The following is a 24,433-nucleotide window of genomic DNA, read 5'->3' on the forward strand; positions in this document are numbered from 1 at the left end:
AGAGACGACACGACAATGTGCAATCCAAGGCCCCATCTTTTTTTTTGTAATTTGCAAGCTATTGATTCTTCCAAGTAATAAGAAGGAGAACAATAACAAGAAAAATAACAAGAAGAATGCCCGTTTGAGTATCAGCGCTCAAGTACCAGGAAATCCACTAAACTACATTGCTAAAGGTTACGCATAGCAATTAAGAATTCTTTAATCTTCAAGTCCCATTTTTTGGGAGAGGCGGTTAAAGAGGTAATGAAAAAAATCACATATTGGATACTTGCCAGCTAGGAAGCTGGCACTTTATAAGAAAAAGCCATTCAATCTATTTGTGTGAGGAGTGTGCTCCACTATAAAGTATGATGGTTCCATTGTTGGTGGCAGGGTCTGCCTTTCACGGCAAGAATGCAACGATCAGGCACAGATTTGCAGCGAATCCCAGCCAACAAAGACGATCTTATCGATTGCCACTTTAAGAATCAGTGATGGCTGAGTCCAGTTATAGGCTTACAGTCAAACAAATGGGGTACTTTGTTGATCCTGTTCTGGTGTTTTTGCACCTTACCGATCTGGGATTGGGCCACCATTGTTGACTTGCGGTCGCAGAGTGGCGAGAAAGGCAGACCGAGATCTGCTTCTTTGTCCCCCTAGGAGGAAAAAGATCAGATCAAGACACTTATGTTTGTACCTGTTCATTTAATAGTCAGACCTATACATAGAATAATTAAATATCCTAGATGGTCCTTTAAAAGGCTTTGGTTGGTAAAATTCATGCGCGTCCTTCAGCTACACACATGGCTCAAGGGATACTGCTGCTCCCTCAAGAAACCGTTTGTGGACAACTTCGGCACCTTCTTGAACTGTCCAAACGTCTTCAGACATGATGGAGTTCATCCAAACTTTCACGGATCACGCCTCCTCGACCTTAAACATGGAACTTACGCTGAAATCTTCTGTTTGCTGCTGATGTTTGGTGAGTCCGAGCAACTCTGACATTAATGACTGTCACTCTGCTCTACAAATTCCTGTACTTAAAAACCATAGACTGAAATTACATAACTTCCCTCTAACATACAGGAAACTTAACAATTCACTACCGGTTCGGACTGAAACTATTAGTCCCCCGCAAAGCCATGCACCCAGAACAATAAAAGTGTCTCTATTAAACGTCTGTCTTGTAGCGTCTTGTAGGCCTTGTAACCGTAGACCGTTCAGAGTGCCCATGCTGACCCCTGTCCACAGCCGAATGCGCCCACCATGGGCATGTGAGCATCAGAACTGGAGCATGGAGCAATGGAAGAACACAGCCTGGTCTGATGAATCACATTTTTTTTTACATCAAGTGGATGGTCGGGGTTCGTGTCTGATCTGGAACATCTGTGGGATGTGCTGGAAAAACAAGCCTGATCCATGGGGCCCCACCTCACAACTTACAGGACTTAAAGGATCTGCTGCTAACGTCTTGGTGCCAGACACCACAGGACACCTTCAGAGGTCTATGCCAAAAGGGGTCAGAGCTGTTTTAATGACACAAGGGGGAGGGCACAATATTAATGGTGGTTTAAATGTTATGGCTGACTGTGTATATACTATCTTTTGAGCAGGTGGGTGGTGAACACCGATGAAACAAATTTGAGTTCCGACTGGTCTGTTTGTCCTCAGCGCTTCTGGACTGTGACACTAATTCTACCTTTGCTTCACTGACCACGCAAAATTGCCAAAAGCCCCTTGGGTCCAGACAGGAAATTTGTCTGGCATTATCCAGAAACACCAACCTCCAAAGAAAGAAGTCCCTTAGGAAATGAATGAACAAAAGTGGGCTGACATCTTTAAGTATTAAAATAAAAAGAAAAACGATAAAATGTGGATTTTGGAACAAAATCAACTCATTTGCACATGCCAGTCAGAGCACATGTATTACCACGACTGTTCCATTCCTGAACGGTAAGATGGAAAAAAAAAGAGATGATTAGGACCCGTGCAGTCATTTATTGTGGCTGACGTTTCTATTACTATGATGAGTAGACCGCCACGTGGAAAAAGCCGCTGATTAGAACTGAAGCTGATTAGCTGGCCGGCAATAAATCACGGGGATCACGAATCAAATTGACGAATCGACGAAGACACAGCACCCACACGCTCCTCATTCCATTTTCCCCGAACTGAGGAAAGAAATGTATTAGGTTCACTGGTAATGGACCAGGCGACCGTCAAATCTATGTGTAGTCCCTAGGTTTTCCCTGTTTTGGAAGGCTCTAGAGTTAGACCAACAACATCCGCCTCACTTTGATAGAAATACACAAGTTATGTCTTTTCATTGACTGTGTTCAAATGTATACCTTTTCAATCATTCTTAAGATTACAGCCATTCCCTGAAAGGATTTCCTTTGGTCCCATATCTGTATCCAATGTTGTTGTTTTAAAAGTATTCTTTGCTGACAACATAGCAGTTATCAGACTGACAGAATAATAGGATTGGTATTCAGTGGAGGCGAATGAACTCTGACGGGTGTTGCACGAGAGGCACGTGCAATCCAACAAGGGTAGGATTAATCAGATCTACTGGGATACCTCAGAACCTATAATCCTAACCCCTAGCACCAAGCCTAAACTCATCTATCCCTCAACCCTTTGGCTCTCAGATGGGCGGGGTGTCAAGATAGTGACATTTTTCTTTTCAGCTGCCTCAACTTGTTTTACGATGGATCTCTCAATAATAATAATAATAAGATAAAAATCACACACACCTATGTGTGTGATTTTAACTTTATTATGACCTACTAATGCTCGGCGATGCAAGACTTGTAAACAAATAGTTCATATCGAAAAAATATTTTAAATAGCAAGAAAGTGGGTGATCAGTTAAACTTCGACTCACAAACTGAAAGTAATTACTGAGGACTAATTTAAATATCAATGTAAAAAAAATTCTAGGCATTTGGTAAAATTGAATTTTTCAACAGAAGAAATTATTTTGAGAGCCAAACCGACTTTTCTAACTCTCGAGTCAGAATATTTTGTGACTCTTTACTGAGTGATTGAAGTCGAATTTGAAAAACCACCCAGCGTGGTTGAAAATCACTGAACTACAGGATAGTTACTGAGATAATAGCACCCTTAAGCATCATTAATGAGACTGAAGAACTACAGGTGCTACGGGTTACCTGTCTGAAGAACTCCTCCAGGAGGGATGTTGTCCAGCGGTGGTGGAGCTCCCAGTGCTTAGCAGGGTGGCTGATGTCAGCAGTGTGGAGTAGCAGGGATAAGGCCTTGGGTTTGTCAATCCTAATCACGGTTGAACGCGGAGCAAAAGGAGGGCAGAGTTTAGAGTTTTTTACTTCCTGGCTAAGCCTTCAACTAGATGACATTCCACCCTGAAAATGTTTAGCTCAGATTACTGTCATTGGTGTAAAAAAACAAAAGCACTCGCAAAACTACGCTTTAAATTTCAAATTCAATTTCAATTCATAACAACCAACCAGGTCTCACTTTTTTTGTGCTCAAAGTCATGAAAATGAATCTATTGAATGGTGTCCTTTTTTGGTGCTACATGTAATAACATTTAAACCAATTCCTTTAAAAAAGGAGATTTTTTTCGTGCTGCAAAAACTAAATTCAAACCAATTTGTTTGAATGGGGAGATTTTTTTCACTTTAGAAGGGGCATGAAGAAGGAGAGGGGGGGGAGAAGGTACGTACACTAAAACTAAAACTAACCTGAGGAAAGTACGTCATCGTAAATGTCAGCATTTGCGGGACTGGCTGAAAATTTGAATGTACCCATCAGCCAGTGCGGTAAACACTTCCATGGTAACAGCGAGTTCCACCAATCAGAGACGTCGCTGTTATACTTATGGGATTATGGGTAGTGTAGTACTTCTCCAAGACATAGTGAAGAAAACAAGATTGACGTCATACGGACTTGTGGCTTCTACAATAGCAAATTATATACATTGCGTAATATTTACTCAAATGTTCATAAACATTTAAAACCCTTACGCTGAATCCTAACCATAGAAACTACAAAAATGAAATTTCTGTGCCATTTTGTAATGCATCTTGATACAATGGCCTCATGGGTAAAGTAGTTTTATTACTATAAACCTAAAAAGACAAAGAAGGTATTGCTGAAAAACGACATGCGTGTGTACTAGGGGTTAATTTGATAGGAGAATATACTTGTGTTGTCAGAATTTACATATGTAATTAGCAAAGCCCTGAATTATATTCTTGTGAATTGTAAGTGGTGTATATAGTGGTATATAATGCATTTTTGCTCCTGTAGAAGCCACAAGTCTGTATGATCTCAACCTTGTTTAAAGAAAAACATATTTTATTTGCGATATGATGGAGAAATACAACACTATCCATTATCTAAAGTGTAATAGCGACGCCTCTCATTGGTGGAGCTGGCTGTTACCATGGACTGGAATGGACTTTATCACACTGGCTGCCAGGTACATTCAAATTTTCAGCCAGGTGTGCAGACGCTGACATTTTTATAAAGTTAAATTATATCTATGAATGAAAATCATACAGAGGGTATGACCCTATATCTCTTTTCTCGCTTAAACATAAATTTAAAAGGCCATTTGTAAAAAAGCAACACCAGTATTCTGCTTTTAATTTGTGCTAGTCAGAATGAAATATAAACCCATGCATTCAAAATTGTAATACATCCACAACCCCCACCTCCCCGCGGTGGCGTACTTTTGTCAGGTTAGTTTTAGTTTTAGTGTACGTATTTGCCCCCCTCTCCTTCCCCATGCCCCCCCCCCCTTTTAAAGTTGAAGAAAATCTCCCCATTCACATGAATTGGTTTAAATTTAGTTCTGTGTAGCATGAAAAAAGTCGGACAATCGTGCTCTGGGACACAATTAGATAGATACATTTTCGTGACTATGACCACAAAAAAGCGTGAGACCATACCAAAATGGCATCTTTCTCTTTCTTGTGTATGGGTTAATTGGGGAAACAGTGAATTTAATTCCATAGAAGAGAGCATGGAAAAATAAAACAGGAGGTAAAAATTGGCAATCGGAAAAACTCACGCCTCAGGCTGCTGCAGGAAGTTTTTCATGGCTTTGATCTGCTGGAAGTGGCAGGACATGTCAGTCGCCAAAACCATTTCTATAACCAGCGCTCGTAGCTCTCTGAGAGAAGGCGAGAAAGAAGGAGAGTGAGCGAGAGAGAGAGAGGTAAGTATGTACATGCAATACGAGTAATATTTTGAAGATACAAGGTATTTTGTATACATGAATACATTTGCACAAGACTTGCAAACATTTTGTTTCTAGCGAACAAATCTTTTTAATGACTGGGGAGTCGTGAGTCAGCCCAGCACAAGAGTCATCCATTCGCCACTCTACCAGGCCTGTCGCTGGGGGGGGGGCATTGGTGTGCAGTACCTCCCAGGGCGCATCTTGTGCCCCACCGTCCATACCCAAATGCGTAATGGAGAGGGAGCGATCTCGGCTCCGTGTCCCCGTTCTCCAAATAAAACATATATAAACAGTGGGGCGAATTCCAAAAGGATTGCACTGCTTTTATGGCTAAACCTGTGCAAATAACACAAAAAGCAAGGGTCTTATTCTCAAAGCGCCCGCAAACGGTGAAATGCACCCATAACTGCGCTGCCACGCAAATAGCGTCTGGATGCGCCGGCGCGATATGCGTGTATTTAAATTTGGTATTATTCGTACATTTGGTGCAAAATTGGCCCCTTTATACTCAAATGGGCCTGGTTGCAAAAAACTTCCAATTCACAATCCCTGGTCCTAATAGCCACACGCAGTTATAGTGAAATTATTACTCTCTGCAGAGAGCTTGTGGTAATTGAGCGATTGTCTCCAGAGAGCGGGTGCAGTCGAAGCGCATTTATAAGGGTTGTCACGCCCAGTCATCTGGAAATAATATTTAGCCATTATTATTACAGTCACAGCATCCAAAGGCAGCGATGCCTTGAAAGGTATGCAGTCTGTGGTGGTTTTCAGACCGCGCTGCAGAGCAACTTGTTGAAACTTTATTGTACAAAATTAAGAAATTTTATGTAAAACAAGGGGGACAAAAACGGTTCCATAATTCCTATTGAACTCAAAAGTTCTAAAGTTCTAAAAGTTCTAGGAAATAGCGATGAAGTGGTCAAAATTGGCATTGAACCACAGATGGCTTTGAACCTCTTAGGACCATGGACAGCTCCGCAGCTCGGGGCAGCTACATCTGAAAGGCTGCGGTGTTCAGCTGAAAAAAATTACCTTTGCAATAGAGTAAAATATATTAAACCAACTCTCATAATTTCTACATTGTAATATTAAGATTCACTGAGAACTAGAATTTCTTAAGTAAAAATTTAAATATAAACACTCTTAATTCATGTAATAAATATACTGGGTGGGAAGAGTATGTTTTATTATAGATTAACTCATACTATTTAAATGTTTTATAGTCACTGCATGTATACCTACAAAGACTGAGTTCATTCAAATCTAAAAGTATAGCGTGTTTCAATCCACGCATTTCCGCGGATCGCAATAGACGCAAAACACAAAAGATATTGCACTCATGATATGGCAACGCAAACAAAGTTTTGATGCTGAGTGTAACCTGCCCTAAGTTACACTCAGCATCAAAACTTTATTGCTTGCGCTGGCATATCATAACTGCAATATCTTTTGTGAACCCCCGTGCCATGTCCGCAGAGCCATTGATACCAATCCCCAAAAAGAGTCAAACTTCCCATCACTATTTCAGTCACATCTTCTGCTTTGTTTCATTGTATTTCTTCCTTCATCTTTTAAACACAGACACTAGAACCTGAACTCAGAATTCAGGAATTGTCTGTATTCCCTTTATGTAAAAAAAAACAAAAAACTTTTTTTTTTTTTTTAAATAGGCCTGTATTAAAACTTATTTGAGTCAGGGTAACATAACACGTTACAATTCTGACTCAAAGTTGTTATTTCCAGAAATACTTGGGTAACGAGACACTTGATTGTCGCATTGGTTACAAGGAAATCCAATGTGCCTTCCATGTCATTAGCATCCAAGTTCTTCACGGCGACATCCTTCTCCTCAGCCGCTGCTTCCTACCTCCAATCCTCCTTGGACAGGTTGTAGAGGATGTTCATCTCGTCGTCATCCTGCAGGAGGCGGTAGGCGGCGCTCACGTGGTGGTTTTCCAGGACGGCGCGGTCATTGTAGAAGATGGCCGTGTCCGATCTAATTCCAGTAACAGACAAATCAAGGCCTTGCGGTTGCGGTCGAAAAAAGAATTTCCCATTCCGCGCGCCACAAAAAAACACTTAGTCTCTTTGGGGGAGGATTTCGGATTTTTTTTTTGCCGTTTCACGATGTTGAAAGCGCATAAAGTCTACGACTTGTAATGAACTATTTTTCTCTTCACCCTTTTTTTGTTTGGCATTGGCCCTTTTCGGCCTTTGTGCCCATTTGAAGGATATTACCTTGTCTGAATGTGGAAGTTATTTGTGGTCCCTGTGTGTTCGTAGTCGTGGACGGCAGCAGCGAAGATCATGGCAAAGATCTCCAACTCAGTCAGCCAGTGCTTCGAAAAAGAGAGGAAAATTTATGTGTAAAAATATTTAAAAAAAACTGCCTCCCTCCAATTTAAAGGAAAACTCTTGTATTTTGAACCAAAATCGTATTTTTTGACGGTCACGAATCAACCAGAGTGTTATCACAAGCTATTCTCTCAAAAGTGGATCCCTGATAGAAAAATAAGCTGTAGGTTAAAAGAAATACCAGAGTTTTCCTTCCTTCCTAATTTCCCCCTTCCCCATTCAAAGAGAGAAAAAGGGCTTCTGTTAGGAATTCCATTTTCTTTTGGACAAATAACCGTTTTAATAAGAGCTTGAAATTAGTAACGTTGCTAAAATCAAAAGGCAAAAGGGAGTGCCACTGAAAAACATGAAATTGACTTAGGATGTAATTTGCCTTAAAATGACCTCTCCGGGTTTAAAATGAGGAGAACAATGGTCAAAGAAATGGAGAAGAAGACACAGAAAAAATGTTTTTGAAATTGTAGATATCTGTGTTACAAAGCAGACAAAGCCCCATCTCGAGGTAAGCGGTAAAGCTCTTTTTTTTTTTGCATTTTGACACGACCCGCGATGTATAAGTGAAAAAAAAATAAAACTTGCTAACCGCTGAACCTGTTCCACTTATTTTTATATTTTTCGTGAAAGTCAAAGGTATTTTGCAACTTAAATCTTCACTCAAAGTAAAAATTAACTGGTGTTTTTGCGGTAAGCCAATCCAAAATTGTACACACATTGGATTCTGCCTGGAGACACAATGGGTCAGTCAATCTAGAACTCCGGAGATGGCGAGCAATGGGATAAATTCAATTTTTGGGAGCTTACATAAAATCCGCCAGTTGCGAAAGTCCATTTTACACATGATATGTGATGATCTGAATCCTTTTAAAGTTGCTTTCAGAGCTTTGAACCTTGGAAACCCTCCGCCAGCACTTGATCATTCAGGACCTTCAAAACTATTTGGCATCAACGTAATTCATACCCAGCATCAATCTCGGCGCTGTCCTGTTTTTCCAGCGCCAAAAGTCACCAGAAATGAAAGACACGCCTGTCGGACCCTGGTGTTGCAGTAAAAGGTAATAACCCCCGCGTTCCCATAAAACACGGATGACATATTTACAGGATTCGGGCCGCCCTGTTGAATAAATCAAAGTGAGGCTGAGAGGAAGGGCCAGCGGGAGCTAAAACGAGCTGTCGACGCCTGGCAGCCGTCCAGCTGGGTGGGAGCGGGGGGCCGACACGACCATATCACTTGTAATCCAAAAGGCCATCTGAGATCGACGGGACCCAGGGCGACTGTATTCTTTACAGGCTGGATGTTGACGTTGTATGGGGCTGGGAGAACAGAAAGGAGAATCGTGACGCCTCGCGATCACGTGTCGTGACCAGGAGTCAGGGAGGACGGAGCCGGGTCTACCTTCCATCCAGTGTTGAATCTTGATTTCAGCAGAACTCACTCACTCACTCACTCACTCACTCACTCACTAACCAACTAACTAACCCACTCACTTACTCACTTACAAACTCACTAGCTAACTAACTTACTAACAAAAATGCACCAACAACTAACTAACTACCTAAATGACTAATTAACTCAAATCTAATCTGAAACATGTATTTAACTAACAAACAAAAAAACCAACTAACTAACTAACTAATCAACTAACTTACTAACCAACCAACTAACTAACAACAAGGGTTTGAATCAATACATGAACAAAACAACAACAACAAACAAACGGACAAACAAACAAATGATCAAACAGTCTTGTGGGCATCGTACCACCATGCCGGTCTTGAGCAGCAGGTAGTGCACGGTCTGCGTGACGTCGGCGGCGTGCATCAGGTTGTGGTAGGGGTTTTTGTGTTTGCTGTAGCCCACCTCCAGGGCCTCCACAAAGGACACCAGGGCTGAGATGGGGATCTGGAAGAGAATCAACAGAGGACACCTGGCGTGAACCAGCGGACACGATTACAGCAGAGCTCTGCCTTTGTTCAGACGGCGGGAAAATCAGAATCGGGCTTTATTGGCCAAGCATGCACACAGGATATACTGAACATATACGGGACGCTATATAAAACAGTAAAAAAAGAAAGGATATTTACATGAATATTTACAGACCACCTGCCACACCAGGTGGGATCTGGTAGAAATAAATCCACTCAAAGCAAAATTGTTCAAGCGAAGGAATTGCGGCCCTAGCTCCGTTTGGCTTGAATCGTTTGGGTGGAGCAGGTAGAGCAAACCGGCTCAGTGTCCCGTCTGACCTCCTTGGACGCGGCGGTCGCACGACGGGGATGGGGCATTGGCATTCACTTATCAGGCTGATGACCGTCTTATTTCCCAGCAGGCGGGCAACCTCAATGACCCAGGTTCAATGACAGTTTCGCAGAGGAAAAAAAAAAAAAAATTGTATAATCGCATTCAGGAACACAGTCGGACACACACACACACACACACACACACACACACACACACACACACACACACACACACACACACACACACACACACACACACACACACACACACACACACACACACACACACACACACAGAAACACTCATCTGGAGGGGGACAGATAAAAAGGAAATGAGAAGAACAATGAGAACGGCTGCAGGTACCTTGAAGCGGTTGATTAAGTCGTATCTGGTGAGCAGCTCGTAGAAGATGAATTTGAGCGCGTGCTCTCCGCTGGACTCGTTCAGCGCGAACACGTCGAAGGACCACGTGTCCACGTGCTGGAGAAGACACACAAGGACACGCAGATAAGGGCGCCGCTCGCCCGGCACGTACGCTTTTCGCCACGAGTGCCGCGCTCTCCGACGCAGGGAGAGCGGTGGAAGAGTGCGAGCGTGACCGGCGAGAGCTCGGCGTGCGAGCCCCCGAAAAATTCTTTAAATTTCCACTGGGAGAATGGAAATGGGCCCCCCGCGTCGCAAGATCAAAATTGCAAGGCCGCCCTGATTGATTTGATGAATCGGTTTCAGAGAGGAATGCCAGGTCCAGCGGAACAGGTTTCACCCCGAAAGTGAGGACGACGACTCTTTCTCGGGACTCGGTTCTCGACGAGTCACCGAGTAAAAAGAGTCGACCCTCGGTTGCTTTTGGGTGAGTTGATGTAACGTGGTGAGCGAGGGAGGACTTCCACTGAGCGACGGAACAGTCGGAAGAGTCGATTGGCTCCGAGTTTGTCTTGAACTTCTCACAAGAATCGTCTCTTTCTGTCAAAATTATTTATTTTGGTGGAACACAGAGTAAGTCATTCAATATGAATAGTGCCAAATACATATACGGTTTACCGGGGACTTAATAATAACTTTCAGTTTGGGAGTCGACTCGCTTGCCCAACTCCTGAGTGATCTATTAGATTTTTTGGTCGCTCGGCGCGAATCGCTCGCAAGTCTTGCGTCACAATCGGTCGGCCGTAATAAGGAGGCCAGTTAAGTGGGGTTTGTGGTGTTTTTTAGCGGCTAAAACGATCGTCGAGTGTGTCATGGGATTATTTCAGTGTAAGAAGTGAGCCCTGGAAGAGAAAGGTTTGACACAGACCTTCCCAATTAGTCAGGTCCAAACACAGCTCTGTCATGTTCTGCTCATGGTGTCAGTGGCTTGTTGATCAGTCCAGCTCCAATAATGGATAGAAATAAAAAATAAAAAAAAAAGAACACCATGAAAAAGTAAGCATAGGCAGCTTTTAATTGTACACAAGTTCATTTCCGAGAACAATTCTTCAACCGCCCCTTTTCTCATCCCTGATCATTTCTTTCTCTCTCTCTCTCTCTCTCGCTCTCTCTCTCTCTCTCTCTCTCCTTCCACGCTGACTTCCTCTCGCCCATCTTTCTTTCTTATCTCTCTCTCTGTCACATTCCCTCCATCGCTCCCCTCCCTCCCTCCCTCCCTCCCTCCTTCGTTATCGCCATCCATTATCTCACCACCCACCCATTACCCCACCCCCTGCCCCCCATTTCTCCCCTCCCTCCCTCCTTCCCTCCTTCCCTCCCTCCCTCCCTCCGGTCCTCTGGAAAGATGGACATTAAAGATTTACGCCTTTAAATTGGAACTTCCCCGTGACTCTCCATCTCTGTCGCCTTCCGCCGTATTTTGGCGGGGCCCCGCGGCATTCTGGGCCGGTGGACGGGGAGGTTTAAGGAGTGTTCAGCGGCCGATGCCGCTGGCCAGAGGGGGAGAAAAAAAAGACAAATTTGGGAAAATTCGGGAAATTACTAGAATAAATGCTGCGCAATGACGTCCGACACAAACAGGATTCATATGGAGCGGGCAAATATTTTTTTGTCTTCACTCTTCACTTTTATCACTCTTGGCAACGGACACAAAGAGCGTTCAGCATGTAAGACAGATCTAATTTGCCATCCTAGACACATTTTTAACAAGTGTTTCATCTCACCTCTCAAGGAAAATTGGAATGGGGTATTTTATCCTGAAACACAACATAGAACAGAACCACTGATAATCTCGCAGGTGTAACCAAGAAACCGTGGAACCTCTTGCCCACCAAAGTTCAACACCGTGGTCAACCAACCGTTGGACACCTGAAAAGGATCAAATTCAAGTAGCGCAGCGAGGGTGTCTGAACCTAGGAGTATGTTTACACCACAGCTTAATACATTACACTGGAATGTAACTGGAAATTTGCTGCCTGCAATTGTATGTATAAATGTGTGTATAGTGTCTATGTTTCATGGGACAACCTGTATTAGCTTTACCTTTATCTCATTAACTTGACATTAATTTATTTTTGCAAAAAACTTTGAAGCAATTTGTCACTGTTCTATATAGGTGTTGTAACTTTACTTACGCCCCCAAAAAACAACCTCAAACTCAAAACCCGGAAAACTCGATACATTTGGTGAAGTCAAAAGAAACGCCACCAGTGCGATCACCCAAAGGAGTCGATCTGCCCAGCCGAGAACTAGACGGCTGTTTGAGCTAGATGTGTGAGAGGACATGATGGATTTAATTCGTTTTAAGAATGGTTTGGTACTTGTGGGAGCCAGTGCAGCCAAGTGTGGCCAGCAAGCCAAGAGAGGCCTGCTGGCAGTGCACAGGGGTTACGCCTTGGACTTTGGAGTTTTTAAAACTTGAAAAAGTCCACTGAAATAAACAACCAAAGTTTGCATGACCGGGAGGGAGATTGAGCCCATATTTCTGTGACAAAACAGTATGTTCTCACCGACCACAATGTATCACTTAGTGACGCAAGATTCGCAAACGATTCGTCGTTCACTAATTTATCTTTTAAGTGACTCCGGAGTCACTCCGCCAAAAGAGTCCTTTGGACTCATGAACCGAGTCGAGAACGACAGATAGCATTTGGCATAATTGATATTGAATGTGACTGATTTACACTTTGCATTCCAAAGTAAATAACTTTTTACAGAATAAACTGATTCTTGTGAGAATTCCATTCACAACTCAGGGCCAAACAGACTGTTTTGATGATCAACTTTTCATTATTATTGGTGGTTCGCACAGTAACACAGTCAGGATATGTGAATATGCGTGTGGGTGAGTGAGGTAAAATAAGGGCAAGAGAGACATAGAGATAGAGAGAGAGAGAGAGAGAGAGAGAGAGAGAGAGAGAGAGAGAGAGAGAGAGAGAGAGAGAGAGAGAGAGAGAGAGAGAGCATCAGATTATACTAATTCCACCATCATCTCTCAAATGGAGAATCATACAGTGCATCACACCGCAGAGCTGGTCTTTTCATCCGGTAACACAGACCATCATGTTTAAATCCCTCAGAGGTCAACAGGTTATTACTGCAACCATATATACCGTGTTGTGCCTAGTCAAGAATTAAAAACAAAATATAACCACTAATATTGTGGTCCCCCAGCTCTGACCCTTGGAGGCTTGGACTCCACAAGACCTCAGAAGGTGTCCTGTGGTGTCTGGCACCAAGATGTTAGCAGCAGATTCTTTAAATCCTGAAAGATGTGAGGTGGTGCTCCCATGGATCGGGCTTGTTTTTCCAGCACATCCCACAGATGCTCCATCAGATTGGACCCTAACCCCGTCCATCCACATGATGTAGAATAAGTGATTGATCACACCAGGCCACCTTCTTCCATTGCTCCATGCTCCAGTTCTGAAGTTCACATGCCCATTGTAGGGGCTTTCGGCAGTGGACAGGGGTCAGCGTGGGCACTCTGACCAGTTTACCGCTAGACAGCCCCATAGACAGCAAGCTGTGATGCACTGTGTGTTCTGACACCTTTCTATCATAGCAGCATGAACCTTTTCAGCAATTATTGCTACAGTAGGTCTTCTGTGGGATCAGACCAGATCCAGAAATTATTATGCAAATTGGATTTAAGTGTCATAAACATTACAATTTTTGTTTTTCAATTAAACTCATGGATGGTATTGTGTCTCAGGGCTCTTTGGATCACTGAAATAAATCTCAGACACCTGTGATAATTAGTTTGCCAGGTGAACCCAATTAAAGGAAAACTACTTAAGAAGGACGTTCCACATTATTAAGCAGCCACAGGTTTCAAGCAACATGGTAAAGAAAAAGGATCTCTCTGCTGCGAAAAGCCTCAAATAGCGCAATGCCTTGGACAAGGTATGAAAACATTAGATATTTCATGAAAACTTAAGCGTGATCATTGTACTGTGAAGAGATTTGTGGCTGATTCAGAGCAGAGACGGGTTGGTGCAGATAAAGGCAGAATGAGGAAGGTTTCTGCCAGACAAATTCATGGGATTAAGAGAGCAGCTGCTAAAATGCCGTTACAAAGCAGTGAACAGGTATTTGAAGCTGCTGGTGCCTCTGGAGTCCCACCAACCTCAAGGTGTAGGATCCTCCAGAGGCTTGCAGTTGTGCATAAACCTACTATTCAACCACCACTAACCAATGCTCACAAGCAGAAACGGTTGCAGTGGGCCCAGAAATACATGAAGACTCATTTTCAAATAGTCTTGTTTACTGATGAGTGCCGTGCAACCCTGGGTGGTCCAGATGGATGGAGTAGTGGATGGTTGGTGGATGGCCACCATGTCCCAACAAGGCTGCCACGTCATCCACGAGGTGGCGGAGTCATGTTTTGGGCCGGAATCATAGGGAGAGAGCTGGTAGCAAAGTATATAGAGTTTCTGACTGACCACTTTCTTCCATGGTACAAAAAGAAGAACCGTGCCTTCCGTAGCAAAACCATCTTCATGCCTGACAATGCACCATCTCATGCTGCAAAGAATACCTCTGTGTCATTGGCTGCTATGGGCATAAAAGGAGCGTAACTCATGGTGTGGCCCCCATCCTCCCCTGACCTCAACCCTATTGAGAACCTTTAGAGCATCCTCAAGCAAAAGATCTATGAGGGTGGAGGCAGTTCACATCAAAACAGCAGCTCTGGGAGGCTGTTCTGACATCCTGCAAAGAAATTCAAGCAGAAACTCTCCAAAAACTCACAAGTTCAATGGATGCAAGAACTGTGAAGGTGATATCAAAGAAGGCTCCTATGTTCACATGTAACTTGGCCTGATAACATGTTTTTGATTGAAATAGCTTTTGAGCATTTTCAGTTCTTTACAATCTGTAAAATGTTTTGAAACTCTGTTGTGCATAATCATTTGGAACAGTGCATTTTGAGTTTTTTATTAAAAAAAAAAAATACTGTTATCATTGGGAGGTTTGTCCAATAACATTCGAATTATACCCTAACGGTTGATGACTTGAAAATTATAGACTGTCATTTGCATCGACTATTTAGGAAAATCAGAGAAAAACATCATTTACATAATAATTTGGAACGCGGTGTGTATATATATATATACAGTATATGTGTAATATTATATATAATATGATATATTTTTTCGAAAACCTTTCATAAGGCTTGGGTTGGAAAATAGTGAAAATCTCCTTTAACTGAACTATTCAGCTCTTTGGGGGCTCCGGAGTGTTATCTCTTAATTGGGGGCCATTCCGTGTGGAGTTTGCATGTTCTCCCCGTGCTCACATGGGTTTCCTTCATGTAACGTCAGCAAGGACCCCCAATAAAAACATGCACAACATTGTCATGTGACCAGCGATGGACACTTGTAACTGGTCCCAGCTCGCCTCGCTGTATGCTGCCCACTGCTTCTGGCTGCCCCCCAGAGGAAGGACAAGCCAGGATGGGTCAAAAGCAGAGAACTAATTCTCAGGCCACCATTTGAAGTGTGTGTGTGTTGGTCGCCATGAGTGCATGTGTTGTGGTGTGTTTGCTGTGTGACAAATAAATATCCTTCTTCTATAAAAATAAGTATCAAACAGCTCAATAAATATAGATTGTGCAAAGATGTAATGCAATCTAAAATACTGCGTAGTTTCGAATGGTGAGGGCGAATTTTAACTTCAGTTCGCAGTTGTGAATTCATAAGATTCGCACAAAAAAACAAGGTGCGTTTGTACCTTGAGCACGGTGATGACGTTGGGCGGGTAGCTGAGGCCAACCATGTTGGACGTCCGTCGGTACATCCTGTCACAGAGAAGAACACACATCCGCATGAGACAATTTGTTTTTTGTAAAGACCAAAGAAGAAGAAGGTGGAGAAAATGAGAAACACAGAAGAAAGAAAATAACTAACGGTGCTGCCTTCAGGGTGCTGTTACCACTCATGTCCACAAAAGGCCGCAATTTAGCAAAACTACATTGCACATTTTTTGTTTTAATAAAAAAACATGCATCTCTTTTTTTTACATTAACTATTAGCCTCTTCAGTAAAAGCCTGTGTGCAATAACCTGCTTTGTACTGGTGTGGTGCTTGAATGTTTTCAGAGGAAAACTAATATAAAGATCATCTGATGTTGCATACCGCCTGCCCTCCTCCCTTGGCACAGAATGGGAACCAAATCCAGTCCCCATAAAACCCCACGCTAACAGCTGTTTTGAGTCTGAGTCATCCCTGTGCAGTCTCTCTGGAAAGAAGCCATAACTTTAGAAAAGACACAGAGCGTCATTACCAGGGAGGCAAAAAAAAAATACCAGTCTGGAATCAGGAGGGAGATAGCTGCCATACTGCCTCCTTATCAGGCTCAATAGATTTTTTCTCTCGCTCCTTCTCTTCTGTTTTGAGGAGGGACAGATTAGTCTTTTAAGAGATTCAGGGCAGCTCGATAAGACGCAATCTCTCCAATGCGTCTTTGAGGGAAAAAGGCAGATGAAGGTTTTCGGTGGTGTCCACAGAGACACTTTTTTGTGATTTTGGTACGTTATCTTTTGTTGGTAATATCTGATAGAAAAATATGTAAATAAACAGCAATTGATTATACTGTATCTTGGCAATGCGTTGATGCGACTGTGCACGTGACATAAGGTAGAAGCATGTGTTTGCATAAATGCATGCCCATAAATGTAAGTGAGCATGAAATGTCTCCAAGGTCAGCAGAGATGATGGAGAGATGGGTCGTTAAATAGCCCCTGTGAAAAAAAAAGTGGTAGTGTTTCCAGCTCCATTACCTCTTGTCACAAAGACCAAGCTACATTCTTCCTAGGTATTTGCATGGGGAGGTTTAGGGCATTATGCATTTGTATGGAAGAGCTGTAGCACTAGTTGTAAACAACAGCTGTTTGTCTGTTTGTGTGAATCATCATTCCATGTCCCGTGCCATTTTTCTTGCTGTAGCCCATGCACTAAGACAGCATTTCACTCATTCACTGTAGCTCTGGGTTATACTGTTAATCAAACCCAGATGGTACCGGAAAGGACTTTGTGAACTTCCTAAAGTCAAAATGTGGAAAACTTCTAGTGCCTTTAACTTTGTTAAAATCTGAAATCAACTTTGTCAATGGTGTGATATCATTGAAAGGTTTTTTTTTTTTTACCCCAGTTCACTGCTGTATGCTTACAGAATTCCAACAAGTACAAAGGGTCAATGCTCAAAGTATGGACTACGAGACCATTTTTCAAGCACGGGTGTATCCTATGGTGCAAACAGTTTCCTTATGATGTTCTCATAGTCTACGATGATAATGTCCCCACATACACAACTCTAAACACTCTGGAATCACCTGCTCTGAATACCGTTTAACCTGTAAGGAAGGTTCTAGAGTGAAGGGTGTGAGGTAGAGTTCCACTTCCTCAATCCCGTAAAGAACTGATGCAGTAGAGCCCCACCCGTTAAGGGTGGGGCTCTACTGCATCCACAAACCCATGCACCCTGCATCCTCAACTTCACTAAGGGTCCTTCTATTATGCCATTTTGCTTCACTTTTTGGGTGGCACAATGACTTCCTTGCTGGTTTATAATAGCCTTTTTAGAAGACATCACTCTCCCTTTCAGAAGGTTAATATTTCCAAATCCCCAGCGTGAGCTGCATATATACGCATATACAGTACTTGCAGTAGTTAAACTGTAAATCTGGTGCCATAACGTTAGATGGAACACAGGAAGTGGCTCAATAACATTCAATTTGTCCCTACAACTAAAATCACTAAAACTGAAACTAAAATATATAAAAGCATACAACAACATAACTCTGAATTAAATTAACATTAGATGGGACAAACCTCTCGACGAAGATGCCGGCTTGCACCGCATGCACAATGCTGCGGAAGCGTGGCTTCTCCTCAGTGCGACGCAGCATCAGGCCCATCTGCCGCGTGAAGGTGGAGGCCAACCAGTCCCGCACCTCTGATGGCACCGAGTCTGACTGGATGTCGCTCAGCTCATCCTCTGTGTCCACCAGTCGCCTGGTGTGTGGGGGAGAAGGATTATAGAGAGGGATATATGCGGCAGAGATGTTGAGGTGGAAGGGATCGAGTATAAAGGAATGGATGGTAGATGCATTTATGGACGATGGATAGATCAGATGGGGGGACAAAACAGTTTAAAAACAAGGGAGGAATAAAGAAAATGGGGTGGTAAGTCAATAGAGTTGTTTTTTGACCAATCGTGAACAGTTACGACCTAGAAAGATGCAAGTGATTAGTAAGCGGCATTGCAATACACTTATGTGTGCATGTCTAAATTGATAATATCAAAAAATGGAATCAAATAAACTTGTGTCAGAGTTGTAGTACAAAAGCCTGGACTCTTCTCTTGAGTCCCATTTGCAGCCTGCATTTTGGAGCTTTGACTCATCTCTGAATTGACATTGCATTGTCCCGGACTTTGACCAAAGTCTCAGACAGTACGTCTCTCGTATTTCAAGACCAGTCAAGTCAGAAACTGCAACTTGTCTTTTTGTATGAATAGAACGAGGATGTAGAACGAGATATAAATAGTTACCTAATTTGTTATTTCTCAATTAAACAAATGAAGAAACAAACAAAAATAGTAGACAAATTCAGCGATGGTATTGCATTTCGACTTTTACAGTTGTCATGTCTGGTGCTTTAACTCAAGTTTCAGCACCCATAAGTCTTGGTGTGGACTCACTACCTTAAAGGTACAGTATGTAGCATTTACGGAACGGACTCAGAAAGAAATTTAATTATTAATAATTATGTTTTAATTTGTGTATAATCCCATGAAAATAAGAATCTTTGTGTTGGCGTCACCATAAAATGAGCCGTTTTGATCTACATAGGGAGGGGGTATGCTTCCACAGGGGCCACCATGTTGTGCCGCCATGTTTCTACAGTAGCCCAGAGTGGACAAACCAAACACTGGTACTAGGGAGAGTCTTTTACTTGTAGCGTTATTGGGACCGATAATTAATGTTCATATTCTAGTTAAGTTTGGGCACCATCAGATTTTTGCTAAAACCTCAAACTTTTTAATTTAATATCGGGTTGTATGGGTGGCAGCAAAGGTCCTCAGCTCCCAGGGAAACTGGTTCTACATTCAGAAATTCCCATACGATATATCAGATAAATACACAACTAATTCTTAGTCAAACAATGAATGTTTATTCATAATAACAGGGTTCTGTGATATAGAAGAAGGGTTGAGGTAGAAAAACAACGTTGTCACGCGATAAGCTTGGGTTTTTGACTGGGTGTCTGGTGCGGAAGGGTGAGGAAGGTCACGGATCTTTCCGTATTGTCGTGTCTTAGAACGTCGAGGTGCGGCTCGCTGCTCTGCAGGAGTTATTCCGGGCTTGGCATGTAGTGGTTTGGTGGTGTGTCGGCGGCTTGGTTGGATCTGGTGCGTTCGTTCCATGCACGTGAGGTGGCTCGTTTGAAAATGGTTATTCAAGCTGAAAAGAGGGATCTGTAAATGGTGGTGCTTCAACCAGGTTTAAGGGTAGGTAAAAGGAAGAAAATATTTCAGCATAGGATACGTACCTAAAGGTCTCTGCGACGTGGCCGCGTCGCGTTTCGGAAAATGTGGTTTCAAAATTACAAAGAAAAGACAGGCAACTTGCCACAGCACAAGGTAGATGGAAGGGAGGTCCTTTCATGTAACAGTCGTTGTCATGAGAGAGCAAAATCCTTGGGAGCAAAGGAACTGACTAATGGTTGCGTTCCGGGGTTTTTAATATCTTTCGAGGGGGCAGAAACGGAAGTGACTTCTTTTGACGCTGTTGGTCGAGGAATTCTCGCGAGGCTCTCTATTTGTTTGCTTTAGTGGTGGGTTATGCACGGGTCCAGTGCTCAAGGCTCCAAAATTTAACAGGCATTCCTGCTCCACACCGATGCCTGACAGAGCGGTATTGGTGCAATGCTCTCTTAGGAATACAGTGGAGAAGGACACCAGATAATCTTAATCAGTTGCAAACTACTCCAACATGAGCAGAGGTACGCAACAAATAAGAAGTTGTTTCTGGCTATCAAGTGGGCTATCTTTTCTTCCACATATTATTCTCTAGGTAACACAGTAATACACAACACCACAAAATAATGTCTTTCATGTCTAACACAGTCACACAAATACAGCAAAAACAGAGAATTGGCTATTCCAGTGACCCATATTTCCATGGAAGATGCAAGGACGCACATGGGGCCCGGTCTTATATAAGATGATCAGCTGGTTGGAAACTGTACCAGACTGGAGAGGGGGGGGGGGGGGGTCAGATAGAAGGAAAGAGAAAAAAGTGAAGGACATGGAAAGAGAGAAAGAAAAATATGATGAGTAAGAGAGGATCAAAGAATGATAAGAGAGTTTGATCGACAGAGAGGGAAAGTTGGATTGACAGAGAGAGAACGTAAATGATACATGGGGCAGAGAGAACAAAATAGGTGGGGAGTTTCCAGACCCTTCCACATGTAGAATATATCAATTGCCAAAAATTAATTATTATTATTATTATTATTATTATATTAAAGTATTATATTATGCCATCAATTATAACCATCTATTTTCCACATATGATTTAGCATTTAATTATACAGTATATTTGAAATATATCTTAATAATAGAAAAATAAGTGATGCACAGTCATTATATTTTGTAATATTTTTTTGGCGAAACACTACTAATATCATGGGATTTATTGAAAGCTATACGTGAAGTCCTTCCATATATTCAACTGTATTTTTCCAAACAATAGAATGTGAAAGGGAGCAATTGTGAACTCAAACTGTGTGATGCAATATGAGGCTTGTCACAGCTTAGTCTTCCATGCTTTATTTTGTAATTTTTTCTGTCTAATTCTCCTGTGGTTTCAGATGCAGACACTCCCACCAGCCCCTGATATCTCATTCCCTTCACCTGTGTTTCCCCACTCACCTGAGTCCAATTCTGTATTCATGACTGCTTCTGGTTTTTGGATTCCCTTCGCCTGTGCCTTTATATTATTATATTTTATATTATTATTAATATTATTATTATTAATATTATTATTATTATATTATTTTGCCTTACCGACTGAATACCTGGTTTCACCCCCTTACCCCTTACGTCTTTTTTGCCTGAAACTCAAGTAAAGAACTGTTACCCCAACTTGATTGTGTTTCTGGGTGTGCTTTTGGGTTAAAGTCTGTCTTACTCATCACAAGGATGGCTTTCGCTGAATTTGGGATGGAAAATAAAAAATTGAACTTGTAAAACTTACCATGCATTGCTTAAAAAATGGAGGCAGAGAGGGAAAGAGGCACACATATAAGTTAATGAAGGGTGAAGACAGACATCAAGACGTATACATAACTTATTTCCTCAAATATAAACCGGTAGTCAAATAAAAACCGGGCCTCTCATGAATGCCGGGCGTGTGGTCTACATGAACAAAAACAAGCCTGCCTCAAATCAAGACCGGGGGCAGCGCCACAGGTGCGGCTTTGAAGATACCAGCTACAAGCTCTCTCTTTTTTTACCACACGTGTTTGCATGGAATGGCACACAGAGGGAGGTTTGATTTAAAATTCATACTAAAATATAATCAAATACACTTCCTAAACAGAGGGAATCAGATATAAAAGCCTGCCCCTAATATAAGCCTGCTTCCAATAGAGGCCTGGTCTCCTCTGCAGTTGAGGTAAATAAAAGCCCCGGTCACTATTTGAGGAAATATGGTACATACAGACAAACATGTGAGTCGACGGATCAACGGATCCAAAGACAGACAGTTTCCCATGGATGAACGGATGGAATCAATACTGTACGTGGCCTTGGGGGAAACACTGGGACACACAAACATGCCTGGAGTGATCTGAAATCTGAAGAAGTGCACTGGTGCTAAATGAAGCCTGAATGGAGCACTCCATAAAAACAGAAACTCGAACGGAAAGTGCTCTGATAGTGATATTGAGTTTTTGCCAGACAGTTCAATGTGGTGAATTGGAAGTTTTTCTTGATTTTATTCTAAACATATACAGGTACTCCTCACTTAACGACCTACCTGTTTAACGACCGTTCGGACTTACGACCAGCTCTTGACCAGTCTGTATTGTACACTGTGCACAATACCACGGTGTCTCAGCGTCAAGCATCTCATCGTGCGTCACGCTTTATATACTATATACACTATATATACGATATATGCTGTATACGTCTCGTCTCATCACCGTTTTCAGTCTCGTTCTCACAGTCTGTCAGTATTCACTACACTAGCGTTCGCAATGGCCAGCACACTTACCATGAAATACCACTACGCTATACTAATACTACACTGTATAGACTATATATACTATATACACTATATATACCAGTCACGCGCCCTTACCCTGAAATAACACGGGTCCTCGCTTATTGACCAATTAACTTAACGACCTGGTCCTAGGTACGGAACTCAGTCGTTAAGTGAGGAGAGCTTGTATATATGTATATATATATATATATATATATATATATATATATATATATATATATATATACATATATGGAAATGTGGATGGAAATGTGGCCTGACATACAGAGCAAAATGCATAAAGATTGTGAAGCATTTGGAAGCTAACCAGAGGTCAATTTAAGCTCATAATAGTGATAATTAAGGCATTTTAATGATTTGAGTCAGAGAAACAGCTTTTGGCTTTGTTTTACATTTTCAATACCTTGTTCAAACAACTTAGTAACAACACTAACACTAACACTTTTTGGGATTGATTCTTTGTTCCACATTGCCACTCAGGGCTTCCGTAATAAGACAGATGGATACTTTGTTCATCTCTAGAGGATAAATATAATATAATACAAATAATAATAAATTAGATATTCAAAATCAGAAAGTGTTTTATTTTCACCAGGCACATCAACATATACTGGGAATTTCTCCTGGTGAGGTTATAATAGAGAATAGAGAATAATAAATCAAATAAAAATCTCTCACCTGGTCTCTTCGATGTAGACGGATTCGAGGACAGACGCCGCGTACTCCAGGTTCTTCTTGAGATCCACCACCGATGCCTCCCCTCTCTCCAACTGCTTGACCAAGCATCGCAACCTGGTGAGAAGTAAAAGCACACACACACAAACATAATAAAAAAACATGAAAGAAGGTTTGCCGATATTTCGAAAATATGACCGGCAGACCAATCACGTTTGGAAATGCTGTGGTAGCTTCCATGGCTTCCTTCTGTCGCTAATTGTCCCTTGTTACTGATTGCACGTTTAGAATACAGCTGCCTCCCAAAGTCATTATGGGTGTCTGCACAAGGATATGCTTTGGTTTCATTCTAACCAGGCTCTATGACAATATTGTCTTGCATGAACTAGTCGAGCGCGCACTTCTGCAACAAGTACGGGTGAACTGCCTGATGCTCTCTTGGTCCTATTGCATCCTGGGATATGAACGCGACTCACTGTTTCACAAGAAAACGTTTATATGAACTTGCTAACCACCGGAGTCCACAGACATGACCTCATAGTTATAAACGGCCATCTTAAAGTCAAATGGTATGACTTGGTGTCTGATTTTGGTTCATGGCTGCTTCACGACCTACCATCTCCAAACGGCCAAAACGTTATTTGAAATAGAGAGCCTCTGTGAACAATCGAGAATGGAGCCTTAAGACTTCATGCCCCGTTGAAGCACATCAAACCCCATTAACTTGAACTGCTTTCACACATGAACTATGAACAATGTCTGTACCTGATTATCCGGACATTGTCTGGATTTCCCGTTTCACACACGTGGCACACAACTGAGGATTGTCCGTGTCAGACACGATTACACCTACTGGAAATACTCAGATTGAAAAAAGGCAAGGGGCGGAGCCTGAGTAGCGCGTGCAGGAGGCAGGATGTGATGCAATGCAGCACACCCAAGATGGCGGACGAGGCTACATATCAGTAATTGTGTCAGTAATTGTGAGTTTTTTTGCGATGATACTCCATATATTTGGACATATCTACAATATAAACGAAAGAGTGGGAAGTAATATAAAAGGAAGCAGAACAGAGTACGAAGCAGCTACGCTCCGTGCATGAAGATCCGCAGAAAGGTAAATAACTCTTCTTCACCCTCGGCAAGTGGGCGTGTTGATGGTGTCACCAGTCCCATGATAGCGACGTCATCCATACGCGACAGGCCCACTCGCTCACTCTGAATTCTCTGGACA

At 42.3% G+C, this 24,433-nt stretch overlaps 1 protein-coding gene across 3 annotated transcripts in view; it reads right to left on the bottom strand.

The window, feature by feature from the left end:
* pde1ca (phosphodiesterase 1C, calmodulin-dependent a) overlaps positions 1–24,433 on the bottom strand; it is an 85,078-nt gene that overhangs the window by 17,445 nt on the left and 43,200 nt on the right. For all 3 annotated transcript variants that reach the window (XM_080020248.1, XM_080020246.1, XM_080020247.1), the window contains exons 3-12: positions 23,203–23,316; positions 18,062–18,244; positions 15,963–16,029; positions 10,170–10,286; positions 9,327–9,467; positions 7,451–7,551; positions 7,080–7,208; positions 5,042–5,143; positions 3,156–3,276; positions 557–638 (exon numbers count right to left, since the gene is read on the bottom strand). In XM_080020248.1, coding sequence (XP_079876374.1) covers positions 557–638; positions 3,156–3,276; positions 5,042–5,143; positions 7,080–7,208; positions 7,451–7,551; positions 9,327–9,467; positions 10,170–10,286; positions 15,963–16,029; positions 18,062–18,244; positions 23,203–23,316 — 1,157 coding nt within the window. The remainder of the gene's footprint in view (positions 1–556; positions 639–3,155; positions 3,277–5,041; positions 5,144–7,079; positions 7,209–7,450; positions 7,552–9,326; positions 9,468–10,169; positions 10,287–15,962; positions 16,030–18,061; positions 18,245–23,202; positions 23,317–24,433) is intronic.

The sequence above is a fragment of the Zeus faber genome (genome assembly GCF_960531495.2).
Source record: "Zeus faber genome assembly, chromosome: 19".
Taxonomy (NCBI): Eukaryota; Metazoa; Chordata; class Actinopteri; order Zeiformes; family Zeidae; genus Zeus; species Zeus faber.